Raw genomic sequence first — 16,599 nt, 5'->3', positions numbered from 1 at the left:
TTTTTTTAAAAAGCAGTAACTTATCATTAAGTTATTGCTAATAAGATCACACAGTTATTAAAATAGTTTTTAGATTCTGTAACTTTACCTGTGCATAATACTTTGTAAGCTCCTACTATTCATTAATAATCACTTTTAGATTAGGCTAAAACCAAGAGCAAGTTTCACTTCACTCAATATACTATATATTGATATAATTAAAACACCAGTATGAATTCAGATGACTGAAGGTGATAATTCAATTCATATTATAAAAATATGAATTGAGATTACCATGAGATTACCATCATAATAGGCCAATATGAGAGTTATTTTAGTTTCCTAAGGCCTAAACCACAATTCATTTGTTAACCTAATGTATGGGGCATCCAATATGTGTCCAGCACTGAGCCAATGCAGAGTAACTTCTATTTAATGATTTTAGTTTTAACTCCCTGTTGTCCTGTCTTACACTCCTTGTCCAGGCATTCCAGAATTGCCCTATGATAATTTAAAGTTTAACACTGAATTACCATACCTAAGCCTGTCTTCAAAAAATATTGTATCCATTTTCTGTGACTACTTCCTTTCTTTGCAACTCCCCACACTCTTCTTTCTTTAATACTTGATACTAAGAGGAAAGCAAGTGGTTGGCATAATTCACAAAGAGACACTATCTTTCTAACCTTTCACACATTATTTATACACTTGAAAGATTGTTAACACCAGCCTTAGAAACTTTGAGACAAGAAGACTGAATTGTTGTTGAGCATCGCATTAATCAAAATCAATGAAGTCATTACGATTCTCTACTTAGATAGTAGCTGTCTAGACTTAAAGCTGCTACAGCATTAAATTATCCTTATAGAATATTTTGCTCTTACCATTCAACAATTTGATTAAAGGTCTCTGTAATGTTTGTATACCTCCAATCAAACATTAATGTGGACATAAATATAAAATGCTGAGTGCATCTTATGCTTATGATGATAAATATAAGATAAAAGTACATCTTATACAAACAGGCATATAAAGAAAATAGGAAGGGACTTCCTAGGTCAAAATGTTTCCAGAATTAGGGATAAATGTTTCAATGATCAGGGTGAGTCTTCCAGTCTCCTTTACAGTATTCTAATTTCTTGTCATAGAACATGTGTTGTAGCTTGTTACAGTGTTGTGATAGGGCTGGAAATGGAAGGATATTATAAAATATTGCCACGGAAGAGTTTTTCTTCTCATATTCATTCATTCATTCATTTAACAAATATTTGCTGGGCACTTGGTATGTATCAGGCTAGGACCTTGGAAATGTAGTACGTGACAAGCAAAAGGAACAGCATATACAATCTTTTTTTTAGAATTCCTATTTCTGGTGCTACCAAATCAAACTCATATGAACCATCTTGAGGGAAATTCTATTCATAGTTAAGGTTGTTCATTGAGGACACAAATCTGAAAGTCATTGCAACATACTAGGAAGATTAGCAGAATTCAAATGAAGATGAACCAGAAACTCAAACTAGAAAATCAGTATATCCTTTTGGAATAATACTTAGAATGTGGCATCAAGATTACCCTAATCTGTCAATTAATCTGTGCTTCCCTGGCAGCTCAGTGGTTAAGAACTCACCTGCCAATGCAGGAGACTTCCCTGATAGCTCAGTTGGTAAAGAATCTGCCTGCAATTCAGGAAACCCCGATTGGATCTCTGGGTTGGGAAGATCCCCTGGAGAAGGGAAAGGCTACCCTTTCCAGTATTCTGGCCTGGAATATAGTCCATGGGGTCGCAAAGAGTTGGACACGACTGAGCAACTTTCACACACACACATCAGTTCAGTCCCCGGGTCAGGAAGATCCCCTGGAGGAAGAAATGGCAACCCATGTCAGTATTCACGCCTGGACACCCCCATGGACAGAGGAGCCTGGGGGACTGGAGTCCATGGAGTTGCAAAAGAGTTGGACATGACTGAGTGACTAAACAGTGACTAAACAACGGCAACAAATCAGTTAACCTAATCTATGCGTCCAGAATTGTGTGTATTTATGTAAATATACAGATTATACCTATGTTTAGATATTTGTAGAAACATGTATAGTGAAAGATTTGGAAATTCAAACACCATGATTGAATCTGGTTTCTGAATGAGGTTATTGGTATCTTTATTCTTCATTAATATTTTATGACTTTTTTTCTATAATGAGCATATATCCCTTTTGTAATAGTAACAGCATGGGTATAATGGCTTAAATCTGCAGATAAAAGCAGAAATTCTTTAAGTACTGGAAATTTATGGGAAAGGTATATGGAGCTTATCAACAACAGCAATGGCCCTGATAGACAATCTAACTGGTGCTTTTCAGTCATTCCTAGTATCTTCTAATATGGCCAACAATAATTTAAATTACAATGACAATGTGAGAGTTAAAGTTTTTCTTCAGCATATGCTGCTCACTAAGCATATAAAAGCATTATTTGAAGATGATTTATAGATTTAAAAATATTTGGAAACTAACAAGATTCTTTACATATGTTTAAAAGAAAAAAAGTATCTTTTTGCTCCCAAAATGCCTCTACCTCATGTTATTTTTTGTGTAATCTACTAGTTACTATATGTTAACCCATTTTACCAAAAATCAATGTTTTGTTTCTTCGTAGTGAACCCCATGCACGGTTCTATGCAGCTCAGATAGTGCTAACATTCGAGTACCTCCATTCACTAGACCTCATCTACAGAGATCTAAAACCTGAAAATCTCTTAATTGACCACCAAGGTTATATCCAGGTATGACTTGAACACATTATGTGTAATTTATTTGAGAACATACTAGGTAAGAAGTTATATATATTTAACCACAACTACCAAAATTGGATTTTTTTTTTCCCTTTGAGGGAGATAGTTCTTCCTAATAGCTTAAATTGAGCTAACAGTTCTGTTGCTATTACAGAGGACCAAAAGTCCCATCAAAGATAGCACCTGTTTATATCTCCTCTGGTTGTGAACTGTGCACAGGTTGTGCACAGGCTCCTGTATATAGAAAGAATAGCTAAATTTGTGAGTACTCATTTAGTGCCAGGCATCGTCCGAAGTGTCTTATGTGTGTCACCTCTTTTAATTTTGATAACAGTATGAAATGTAAATACTATTGTTATTCTCATTTTAAGATTAATGAAACTAAGATACTGCAAGGTCACATAGGTAGAGCATAATTTAAATCCCACCAGCTTGTCCTGAGACTCTATGCCTTTTAACTCTACAGTGCGGTTACCAGAGGAGCCCCAGCTCCCAGTACTGGACTGGTGGCTTCTACTCTCAATACAGGGGCACTCCTTTTTACACAGTTATTAAGATTCTCCCACTGATGCTTTTGCAACTTCTGATGTATAATTAAGGGCAGAAGACAATGTTGGACTTCAGGACCACTTCTAGCACTGCTTCATTTTTATTGAAACTTCTTTTTGGTTCATTTGTTTCTTTGAGTCAGGGAATGGTTTTCCACGTTGGTGTTGCTTTAATCTTTATTCACTAAATAGTGGCCTTCATGGATTAGTCTCAATTACATTGACTTAATTTTTTTTCAAGGTGTTAATTTTAACCCTGATTTTTAACTTTCCACTTGGGTACAGTAAATACATTTATTATGAAATAACAAATGTTTACAGGCTTTTTGTCTTTTATAGGTCACAGACTTTGGGTTTGCCAAAAGAGTTAAAGGCAGAACTTGGACATTATGTGGCACTCCAGAATATTTGGCTCCAGAAATAATTCTCAGCAAGGTATATTTATAGTATCATTATGTAAGAAGTAAAAATATAAGGCATGCATCACTGTGGACTTTTATTTTTTTTTAAAAGTTATGATCTAATTTTACATGTTTATTTAATCTAAATATGAATTTAAATATTTGTGCATAATTACTAAAAATAAATTATTTAGAGCCTGCCACTAATCTCATAAGTTATTGATTTTAACTCTAGAGCTGAGAGAATTAGTTTAAATAAATATGGCCTCTAGATCTATGTTTTGAAACCAGAAGCATAGCCTTTCCGTAATTATTCCCAGTAACAGGAGGGCAGAGAGTTCTTGGTCTGGGTTACACCAAGAGGCAAATTAAAGATGATATATATGCACTAGTTGTCTATTCTTCCTTTTGTTAGGTAGTTAGAACGAGAGCTTTAACGTCCGTTGCTTCAATTTTTTGTTGAGAAGAGACAGAAAGGAGGAGTTTACACTCCCCTAACACGTTGTTTCAATTTCACCACTTAAGTGAAAAAAAAGTATGTGAATTACTTTTTAAAATTTTAGTTTAAAAATAAAAACATTGAAACAAGTATACTATCAAGTGTGAAACAGATCGCCAGCCCAGGTTGGATGCATGAGACAAGTGCTCAGGGCTGGTGCATTGGGATGACCCAGAGTGATGGGATGGGGAGGGAGGTGGAAGGAGGGTACAGGATGGGGAACACATGTAAATCCATGGCTGATTCATGTCAATGTATGGCAAAAACCACTACAATATTGTAAAGTAATTAGCCTCCAACTAATAAAAATAAATTAAAAAAAATAGAAACATTATAGCAATTAAATAGTTATAATCTTATTGAAGACAGTTCTACTTTTTCTAAACAGTGAAAATGTGGTGAGAGAAGTTTTCAATCGTTTCTAAAAGGGTAGTTTAACTTTCATTTTCCTTTCTACTTCCATCCCTTGGTGGTAAAAGCTAGAAAGGAGGAACTGATAGTAATGGCTCAGACAGGAGCCAGGAAAGAGAAAAGGATAAGATATATGCATTGATATTTATTTTATTTTTAGGATAGATTCCTAGAAGTGAAATTACAGGGTCAGAGGATATAAGCATTTTTAAGGTTTTCAATACATATTGCCAAAGGACTTTCCAAAAAGATTGTAACATTTTACACTTCTCAGCAGTGTTTGAGGAGTATCTGTTTCACCACACTTTCTCCAGCATTGGGTATTCTTGTTTTAAAAGATCAGTATTAATTTGATAGATAGTAACTGATATCTAATTATTTTAAGTCTCATGACTTTGATTATTAGATTTTTAATTTTTTAATGGCCATTTGGTATTTCTTTATGTGTATGTATGAGTCATTAGTTCATGTCCTTTGCCCATTTATCTATTATAATTTAGTTTTTCTTATTGATTTAATTTTCTTTAACTAGGGTATTAAAAGCATGTGGCATACTTATTATAAACATTAGCACACAATCTAAAACATAGAAATCAGAACTTGGTAAAAGGATCTATTTTAACATTATATGCTTTCGTTATAGCAAAAAACATTGTAAATATATTATTAGCGAGTTGCATTTAAAGAAAAGCATAGTTATTGCCCACTTCTATTAGCAAAACAAAGTGTTATCCCTATTTTACTAGTCTCTCTCTCTTTAAAAACATACAGAATCAGGAAATAAAAAGAAAAATGGAATCTCTATATCCTTATATTTTAACCAGTAATTTGAAAACAAAATTATTTGTAAAGCTAAAATTTTAATGAAAAGTTGGAAGAGAGAGAATGGTGAAGGTAATTAAGTGGATATACCAAAAGATCTGGCAAGAATTCAGTTCATTTCTCTCCATGATAAGGTTGTATTTTTTTTTCCCCATAATCTTTTGTGCCAATTGACACTGATTATCAAATTTTATATAAACATATTAATTTTTTAATTTTCTTATCAATATTTCTAGATCTTAATTTTAGTGAGTTTAACATGAAAAAAAAACCAATTAAGAATAACCTTAGAATTGTACATTTGGTTTATAGCACACTTTTATATTCATTATTTCCTTTCACTTGATGTAGTCCCCATAAAACTCCATGAATTAGTTATCTTTCCTGTATACCTTTTAGAGACGAGAAACAAAAACAGTGGATGGATAGTTTACTTAAATATTTACATTCATTAGGTTCCACATTAAGCTTTTAGTTTTAATAAGATTTGATGGGATTATCCCTAATATATTCACCTTCCTAAACCCACCAATATATTTTGAAGTCAACTTGAGCATTTATCATGAAGTACAATATCTACTCTTTCATTTCAAAACTTTTGACCTTTCCTAAGTATTCTCTAGAAAATCTGATTCATAATATTACACAATAATTTGGGCTTTAAGAGGTAATTTCATCCAATTCCCTTCCTATTGTTGAACAAAAACTAAATTATCCCAATTAAACAGGGCATATTTTATTGTCTCTAATATTCTTAATGATTTTAGGAAGAAGATTTAATAGTATTTCTTAATATTCAGTTTCAATATCTGGAAACCCTCCCCTTTGTTTAATTCAAATCTGACATAATATATTTTTTTTAATTTTATCCTGAATAACTGCTCAGCAACTGCCTTTTTAAAAATTTCATATGCTTGAAGATCATTTTGGAATAATTTGACTTCATTATCCTCTGAGTGAATTAAGTAATGATTGCCATTTGGTGTTGGTTTATCTTAGGGCTACAATAAGGCAGTGGATTGGTGGGCATTAGGAGTGTTAATCTATGAAATGGCGGCTGGCTACCCCCCATTCTTTGCAGACCAACCAATTCAGATTTATGAAAAAATTGTTTCTGGAAAGGTAAGTAATACATTTTATTATTCCTTAATTACTGATTATCTCTCTACATGAGTTTTAAGCATTATAGATTGAAACTATTTGATATCATCTGGATATTACCCTAAATTGGGGAAAATATCAAAATATCCATGGACTCTGCCCTTATATCTAGCACTCATTTAAGATACAGTAAATATTGAATCATTGAAGTCTTGTAGGTAAAAAAGGGCAATTTTACAAACATTAACAAAATAATAAAGCAATTTCCATCATTATTATCACTTGTAAAATACAGGATCATAGCCATAGTTCTTCTATCTTTCTTCAAATAAATAAAAATTGTTAGTTACTTCATGTTGATATCTGCTTGCAGAGAAGTTTTAGGGGCTGTCTTTATATGCCCTTGCTTTTTTAGGAGAGACTTGTTTAAATTATGTCAAACAACACAAAATTGAAAATAATTATAAAATGTGTGTGCTACATCGTTTCAGTCATGTCCGACTCTGCGACCCCATGGACTGTAGCCCTCCAGGCTCCCCTTGTCCATGGAATTCTCCAGGCAAGAATACTGGAGTAGGTTGCCATGCCCTTCTCCAGGGGATCTTCTGGACCCAGGCATCAAACCTGTGTCTCTTATGTCTCCTGCAGTGGCAGGCGGGTTCTTTACCACTCGCTCCACCTGGGAAGCCCCAATTATAGACTAAATAAGCCTTTTAAGATGAGAATTCAAAGAAATGATGTTAATGGTTTTTCACATTAATATGATTATAATTGCCATTGATCTTTAGCAAATATGGAAATGGCATTAGTTTTTCTTGAATATGAGTAGATATACTATAAGTCGGAGTATATTACATTTTGAAATACTATACTAACCTTTCTTCTTTTGCATTTATAATTCCTAATTTTGTTTTTCAAGAATATTTTGTTTGCAGTCAGCCATAGACTCTTAACTCATACCTCTGGTCCTTTTTAAAAATACTGCTGTCAGTTTAAGTAGAGATGAGCCTGATTCTTCTCACCATGAAGAAAAGAAACTAGGCTTTAAAAAATTCCTGGAAGACCTTCTATACATTTTTGACAGAATTCACGGGAAGGAAGAGTTTCTTCCTTTTTCTTATTCCTCCATGTGGTATGCTCTATTAGTTTTTGTTCGTTTGCTTGCTTGCTTTTGATCACATAACATCAATCTTGACATGACATTACCTTGAGATGTGATTCAATTGACTGTTTTGTATGTTGTGGCTTTCTAAACTTCCCTGGTGGCTTAGATGGTAAAGAATCTGCCTGCAATGCTGGAGACCCTGGTTCTAATCCCTGGGCCGGGAAGATCCCCTAGAGAAGGGAATGGCTACCCACTCCAGTATTCTTGCCTGGGAAATCACATGGACAGAGGAGCCTGGTGGGCTACAGTCCATGGGGTTGCAAAGAGTTAGACATGTCTAAGTGACTAAACAACAACAACATCAAAGCAGAAATAAATCTGATCAAACTCTTAAAGAATCTGAAAAGTGATAGGAAAAAAAGAAAAATCTGTTACTTTGTATCTCAACCAGATTCATCCTCTATATTTAATATGAAAGTTGACCCTTATTATTTATGAACTTAAAATTCATAATATCAGCTATTCAAAAGGTACCCTGATTATTCATAATGTAATTTATCTTTTTTTTACCAAGTCTCAAATTTAAATTATGGATACTGTATAGCTAGGCTTTAGGGATAAGAAACAAATAGAATGAGTCTCTCCAGTCACCTAGAACCCACATCTCAACACAGTATTGTTCCATATGTCATAGTGTATATGCAGTCTACAGAGATCACAATATTTTCAGTTCTGTTTTACTGCATTTTAAAAAGTTCTACATTGTGGCAGTGTTCACAAACTAGGGGACTTACTAAAGAGCACATACTTAAACTATGTCAAAGGTGAAAAATGAACACCTCTTAGAGATATTTAAGCTAGGTATTGAAAGATTTACACTAAAGTAATATAGAAAGGCAGAATGAAATATTTAGGTAATTAAGTGTTACTGCTGTCCTTGCTACACTTGTAGATCTCTAGGCTTCTGATTTCTTATCTTTGTACCTGCTTTCACCCAACAGAATACTAAAAGTCAAAAGAACTTTTAAGATTAACAAACAAAAAATCAAGAAAAATTAATAGACAAAAAGCAGTGATTTATTTTTTTAAGAATTTGAGAAGTAATGATGTAACATCTCAAGAGAACATAAAGACCAAAGGCCATATACTAAAATACTTTTAAATAACTGAATGGGAGAAGTGTATTTTACTAATACAAAGACTGAGAGTGCAGAAATTATAGTAATATTTCCAAATAATTTAATTAGTTAATTACAAAGTTCTTGAATCTTTACTATATTGCTTAAACATCCTTAACTTCATAGTGAAAGTGGCTCAGTCGTGTCTGACTGTTTGCAACCCCATGGACTGTAGCCTGTCAGGCTCCTTTGTCCATGGAATTCTCTAGGCAAGAATATTGGAGTGGGTAGCCATTCCATCCTCCAGGGGATCTTCCCAACCCAGAAATCGAACCCAGGTCTCCTGCATTGCAGGCAGATTCTTTACCATCTGAGCCTCCAGGGAAACTTCATAGGAGTCAATTTTTCTGACAGGATGCTATTGTCATAACTAAATTTTATTTACTTAGGAAAACTACTTTCATTAAAACAAGTGTATCTTCATCTGTGTAAATAGGCCTCTATTTGTCAATCATTGTAGACTGTGTAAAATTTTTTTTGGCTATTTATGAATATGTTCATATCAAACTTTAACATTTAGGATCCAATGTTAGTGTAAAATTTAAATCTGCATATATTCTAAAACTATAACAGTTTAAATCCTGGTCATCTTAGAAGAATAAGAACATAGAATTTTATATCACAATATGACTTTTTTTTATTTTTAATTAGATATGATAAGGTGTTTGGTATACTGCTGTTTTTAACTAAAGGTGCCAGATTATCTCTCCCCATAATGGATATAGAGTTGTTTTCATTTCTTATTATCTTTTCTCATCTAAAGTAGAATTCATGAAAATAAAACATTATTATTGAGTGATCCCTAGGATCTGTATTATGTAAATATGAAATCATGTTCACATTTTCCACTAAAACCATCTGTTTCGGCACTCAGATTCAAACTAGAAGTTGTCTCTATCCACGTTATAAAGCATTATTGTCTCTCTGTTTAGCAGCTAAAAGTCAAATTGGAGATTAACTTGTTTTCAAATTTTTTAATTGTTCATGTCTTTGATAATCCAGTTTTGGTCTTACAGATCCTATATTTGTATTTAAAATTTCTTAATGGTTTTAGTGATGTCAAATATTTAAAAACATACTTTTCATTCAGAATTTTTCTGATTTTTTCAAAAGCGTGTTATTTTATGCAACAGTATTTTATGTTGAGTATATTTTCTGAAACCATGTTATTAATATAAAGATTATAGGTATCATTGACTTATCAAAGTTCAAATAAATAAGTTTAATAAAGTGATTAGTTCACTAACATATGTACATTTGAACATTAGATTGTTACATTCTTTCTCTATTTACAGTATTTTAGCTCAAACTGATACTTTTCAATGCACAGAAAGATGATCAATCAGCTTGTTAGATTCTCGCCTACACATATTTTGCCTTTAATAAAAAACAGAGTAGGTGGTATTTAAATGTCAAATTATTCATACCGTATTAAGATTCAGGTTTAGAAATGCCTAGTTAACAGAAAACTCTTATAATTCCCACATTGACTATGCCTCATCCTAGCAATACATATGCTGAGTTTCTGTATATAGTCTTTAAATTTAATACCTCAGTGTCATATACTCTATAACAAGAATCAGTAATGGTTTCCACAGCAACTCTATCTGGCTTCATTACTCTTAGAAATGCAAAGGTTAACATTGTACTGAAAAATGATATTTGCAAATAAGGTGGCAAGCAAGTAATAGCTGTGTGGAAACCAAGAATTTTTGATTTATGTAATTAAAAAGATATTTTTAGCTCCTAAAGTTTTATTCCATTTTTAATGACCACCAAATATGTACAAGAAGACACTATACAAAATATCAAGTTATAAACCTAGGTATACACAGAATGATCAAAAAGAATCGGTTAATTTTTTTTCCTGAAGGGCCTTCCACATTCACATGAAGTGAAGTATGGTTGATTAGCAGCCAAATGACTATTCCCTTTTGTGCCTAGGGTCCCCAAGACGACCCCCAGGTTAGGTGATTCACTAGGAAGATTCACAAAGTTCAGCATATAGTGATACTCAGGGAATGAATACCTTACATTGTAATAAGTACCTTCATTGTAATGTATCTTACAAGAAAGTTTATAAAGTGAAATCAGCAAAGGGAAAAGGCATTTACGGTAATGTCCAGAGGAAACCAGCACAAACTTTCAAGAGTCCTTGCCCAAAGGGGTCAAAAGGCAAACTTTATTTCTCCAGCAATGAATTTTGGCAACAGATAAAATGTTGTCTACCAGGGAGGTACAGTAAAAACTCAAGGCCCAAGGATTTTATTGGGATCAGATATATATCTTCTGTCAGGCACATACCAGAATCTGCGATTCCCACAACAAAAGCAAATGTTCAGCATAAGCCGTGTTGTTTGTAGTAAATCTAGGTGCAGTGAGGGAAATTTCTTTTCAGTTTCTGGAACTGTGACCATTCCAATTCCCAGATACCTGCCAGGGGCCAAACTTGCTGCCAGGCCTTCCTCAAGGGTAGCAGTCTCAAACCTGCTATATTATCTCTTTTCTGTATATTCCTAAATAAAATACACATGTGCAGATATACCACTACACTTTTTCAAAGGCCCCACTAATACTTTTTTGAGAAATTAAACTGCCATTTTCTATTTGGCCATGGCTACAGTCAAAGACACTTATAGTACTCAATAGTCATTTTCATAAAATACAAAAGCAGTTATACTATATGCATAAAATCCAGGGCAGTTTTTTAACACCTTGCTGTGGACATTTAAATTCTTCTTAATACCTGCTGTGAGATGGTCCTTACCTTAGGAGTCCTATGGGCAAATGATTGCAACTTGCTTTGCAGAACATGGAATGAGGATGGGGTGGATAATAGCCTTCTGCAACCATCTGAATTCATTATATCTATGCACTGTTTCTGCATAGGTGAGAACAGATCAGAGAGCCCACAATCATGGTACTAATATAAGTATTTTGTTAATGTCCTAGATGTTTCTTCTTATGTATATAGGATCCAGTCCTATGAGACTGAGTCCTATGAGATAGTGTAGAACTTAGCACCGTATCTGCTAGAAAGTATGTATGAAAAGTTATGTGTTCTGAAAAGTTAACTAATGTTAAGTTAACTAAGTTAACTAATGCTCAGTTTTTCTAGATAATTTTTTAACTAGGATCATAAATTTCTTAGAGCTATACTAATTTAGAGAGAGAATTTCTTAAAATTTATCCCAGTGTGCAATGTGGGCAGAACTTGACAGATTATTGACTGTGTACAAACTTTTTGAGTCATTTAAGCCCAGTAAATTTTATCCTGATGCAGGATAAAATGTTACTAGTTGAACAGTCTTTTCCTCCATAACTTCAGAAGAATAGCAGTAAAACTTTTCTCCTCTTCAATCAGAGATCAACTTTGTAATTTCTGTGATTAAGCTAAAAGTAGACAAATTTGACTCTTGTCTTACTTTGTTTCTAAAATTAAAAATGAGTGAATTTAAATCATCCAGATTGGATGGATACTATAACAACATGCACTGATTTTCTTCTTAGATATAACTTCCTCTTAAATTTTTAGAATGTAATAGTTATTTCTAAAACCAAAATGCACAAGACTATAATTGATGTTACAACCGAACAAATATCTGGTTGTTTGCTCAGTTCAAACTTAATTTCATAGTTATTTTAACATATTGTGTAATATAATTTAACAAAGTTGTTTAAGAAGGTATCAGCTATATTCACAATTTTGTCCTTATAAAACAATGCTTTAGTTGTCTATTCTCTTACTCACTCTATCAAATTTAAGTGCCTTAAGAAGAGAATTTGTTTGTTTTACAATTTTAAAAGGGAGCATGAGAAAAGAAGAAAAGAGGAACTTATTATACTCTGCAGTGACTTTTCTAGTACACTTTGTCCTTGAGTAGTCTGGAAACATAATGATAAATATTGCTGACTTCTAGGTTCCTTTTTTGAATTGGAAATTCAGCTTCAGATCATTAAGATATTATTCTAAAATGAAACATGTATTGAATTAGTGCCTGTAAGATACTAGGCCAGTTTCATAGGGAATTCCCTGGCAGTCCGCTGGGTGGGACTTGGTATTTCACTGCCGTAGTCTCAGTCTCTCAGTGATTCTGACTCCGTGATCACATGGACTGTAGCCCACCAGGCTCCTCTGTCCATGGCATTTCTTAGGCAAGAATACTGGAGTGGGTTGCCATGTCCTTCTCCATCACTGCCGTAGACCCAGGTTCAATTCCTGCTCAGGGAACTAAGATCTCACAAGACGTACAGCATGGCCGGGAAAAAAAAAGGCAGTTTCATAAAAGTTACCTATTTTCTTTTCACACCTGCCAGATGAAATATACTTTTATCATTTTACAGATGAGATAAGTGAGGTTATCTCACTTATCAGAAAGGTAGAAGTTTGCCTAAAGTATAAAGAACTGGAGTTGGGATTGGAACCCAGGTATTCTTTCTACCAAAGAAATAGCTTAGTAGAATTCTTGAGATGACAAGGATGTTCCATTTTATTTAGTTTAACTCCCTTATCCTATATGTAGGTAAATCGGGGCTCCGAATAGCCCAAAGATAAATGCTGCTGCTGCTAAGTCGCTTCAGTCATGTCCGACTCTGTGCGACCCTATGGACAGCAGCCCACCAGGGTCCTCCATCCACAGGATTCTCTAGGCAAGAATACTGGAGTGGGTTGCCATTTCCTTCTCCAAGATAAAAGCTAGTTAGTGGCAAAGCAGGAAATAGAATCTAGTTCAGTGGTTTTTTCACTACTCCTTCATTTGACTTCAGTGACTCTTCATGATCTTAGCTTTCTTCCTGAATTACTCATGTTTCCTTTTTTTTCTTAATTGGCTTAAAAAAAACATATAATTCTCGTGAAACTCTTTAAAAAGGGGATGCTAGAATGCTTGGATTTATATCCTCATTCTTTTAATTTTTTAAATTTATTTTAATGGGAGTATAATTGCTTTACAATGTGTTACTTTCTGCTATGCAACAACATGAATCAGCTGTATATGTACATATATCACTATCCCTACTCATCTTTCCTTCTAAATCTCTTTAGCTTGATCTTCTTTTTTTGCACATCTTTCATTGGTGGTCACATCCTCTGTATAACTTTTAATACTAGCTATAAAGAAAGATAGTGAAGTTGCTCAGTCGTGTCTGACTCTTTTGCAACCCCATGAACTGTAGCCTACCAGGCTCCTGCATCCATGGAATTTTCCAGGCAAGAGTACTGGAGTGGGTTGCCATTTCCTTCTCCAGGGGATCTTCCCAACGCAGGGATTGAACCCAGGTCTCCCACATTGCAGGCAGACCATCTGAGCCACCAGGGAAGCTTAATACTAGCTATACGTGACTCATAAGTTGCATAGTTTAGCATCCAACTTCCTGAGATCTCCACTCAGAGGTCTAATAAATATCTCAAATTCAACCTGTCTAAAACTGACAGATTTTTGTTTTCCTTAGCAAATCTGTTCCTCCCACCATCTTTCCCATCTCATTTGATGGCAGCATCATCCTTTTAGTTAATTTCAGCTACTCAGACCAAAACACCCCCAACGTTCTCAAACCATATTTGATGCATAGGAAAACCATATTGCCTCTATCTTTAGAATATGCACAGAATTCAGCTGCTTCTTACCACCTCCACTGATACTGCTGTCTTTTGAGTCACTAGAGGAGTTCTTTAAAAAGCATTGTCAGATCTTGTTACTCCTTTCAGAACCTTGCAGTGACCCCCATTTTCTTCAGAGTAAAAAATTAAAGACCTTACAAAGAAAGATTTTGCCAGGAATGATGGATGACAACATTTTTAGAGGGTCATGTTTGTTGCTAAGTTTCTTTCTCACTAGAATGTGAACATTGTGGAGGCAGGAATCTTTGTCTTACTTTGGTTTTTCTACTATATCCCAAGCACATCTGTGCCTAGCATATAGATGGTATTGAATCAGTGTTTATTGAATTTAAGTCCATGCATTTGTTGTATATTTATTAACCTCATCGTATATGACCAGTGCTAGATATAGCAAATCAGTTGGGGCCTCTGCCTTCATGAAGCTTTCATGAAATAGATGCCTACTCTCAAAATACCAGTTCAGTTGGTCTTCGGTGTATTCCAATTATATGTATATTTTTTAATTATTTCAGATGTTTTTCTTTCTTTTTTTTTTTTTATGTTTATCTTTCTCTGATTTTATTTTATTTTATTTTATTTTTTATTATTTTTTTTTCCAGTGGGTTTTGTCATACATTGATATGAATCAGCCATGGATTTACATGTATTCCCAATCCCGATCCCCCCTCCCACCTCCCTCTCCACCCGATTCCTCTGGGTCTTCCCAGTGCACCAGGCCGGAGCACTTGTCTCGTGCATCCCACCTGGGCTGGTGATCTGTTTCACCATAGATAGTATACATGCTGTTCTTTTGAAATATCCCACCCTCATATTCTCCCACAGAGTTCAAAAGTCTGTTCTGTATTTCTGTGTCTCTTTTTCTGTTTTGCATATAGGGTTATCGTTATCACCTTTCTAAATTCCATATATATGTGTTAGTATGCTGTAATGTTCTTTATCTTTCTGGCTTACTTCACTCTGTATAATGGGCTCCAGTTTCATCCATCTCATTAGGACTGGTTCAAATGAATTCTTTTTAATGGCTGAGTAATATTCCATGGTGTATATGTACCACAGCTTCCTTATCCATTCATCTGCTGATGGGCATCTAGGTTGCTTCCATGTCCTGGCTATTATAAACAGTGCTGCGATGAACATTGGGGTGCACGTGTCTCTTTCAGATCTGGTTTCCTCAGTGTGTATGCCCAGAAGTGGGATTGCTGGGTCATATGGCAGTTCTATTTCCAGTTTTTTAAGAAATCTCCACACTGTTCTCCATAGTGGCTGTACTAGTTTGCATTCCCACCAACAGTGTAAGAGGGTTCCTTTTCTCCACACCCTCTCCAGCATTTATTGTTTGTAGACTTTTGGATAGCAGCCATCCTGACCAGTGTGAATGGTACCTCATTGTGGTTTTGATTTGCATTTCTCTGATAATGAGTGATGTTGAGCATCTTTTCATGTGTTTGTTAGCCATCTGTATGTCTTCTTTGGAGAAATGTCTGTTTAGTTCTTTGGCCCATTTTTTGATTGGGTCATTTATTTTTCTGGAATTGAGCTGCAGGAGTTGCTTGTATATTTTTGAGATTAATCCTTTGTCTGTTTCTTCATTTGCTATTATTTTCTCCCAATCTGAGGGCTGTCTTTTCACCTTACTTATAGTTTCCTTTGTAGTGCAAAAGCTTTTAAGTTTCATTAGGTCCCATTTGTTTAGTTTTGCTTTTATTTCCAATATTCTGGGAGGTGGGTCATAGAGGATCTTGCTGTGATTTATGTCGGAGAGTGTTTTGCCTATGTTCTCCTCTAGGAGTTTTTATAGTTTCTGGTCTTACATTTAGATCTTTAATCCATTTTGAGTTTATTTTTGTGTATGGTGTTAGAAAGTGTTCTAGTTTCATTCTTTTACAAGTGGTTGACCAGTTTTCCCAGCACCACTTGTTAAAGAGGTTGTCTTTTTTCCATTGTATATCCTTGCCTCCTTTGTCAAAGATAAGGTGTCCATAGGTTCGTGGATTTATCTCTGGGCTTTCTATTCTGTTCCATTGATCTATATTTCTGTCTTTGTGCCAGTACCATACTGTCTTGATGACTGTGGCTTTGTAGTAGAGTCTGAAGTCAGGCAGGTTGATTCCTCCAGTTCCATTCTTCTTTCTCAAGATTACTT

General features: G+C 34.5%; 1 protein-coding gene across 7 annotated transcripts in view; it reads left to right on the top strand.

The window, feature by feature from the left end:
• PRKACB (protein kinase cAMP-activated catalytic subunit beta) overlaps positions 1-16,599 on the top strand; it is a 155,036-nt gene that overhangs the window by 119,898 nt on the left and 18,539 nt on the right. For all 7 annotated transcript variants that reach the window (XM_043460853.1, XM_043460850.1, XM_043460855.1 and 4 more), the window contains 3 exons: positions 2,636-2,762; positions 3,659-3,754; positions 6,452-6,574. In XM_043460853.1, the coding sequence (XP_043316788.1) occupies positions 2,636-2,762; positions 3,659-3,754; positions 6,452-6,574 (346 nt within the window). The remainder of the gene's footprint in view (positions 1-2,635; positions 2,763-3,658; positions 3,755-6,451; positions 6,575-16,599) is intronic.

This window comes from Cervus canadensis, chromosome 2 (assembly GCF_019320065.1).
Source record: "Cervus canadensis isolate Bull #8, Minnesota chromosome 2, ASM1932006v1, whole genome shotgun sequence".
Lineage (NCBI taxonomy): Eukaryota > Metazoa > Chordata > Mammalia > Artiodactyla > Cervidae > Cervus > Cervus canadensis.
This window is presented reverse-complemented; position numbering and strand designations above follow the sequence as displayed.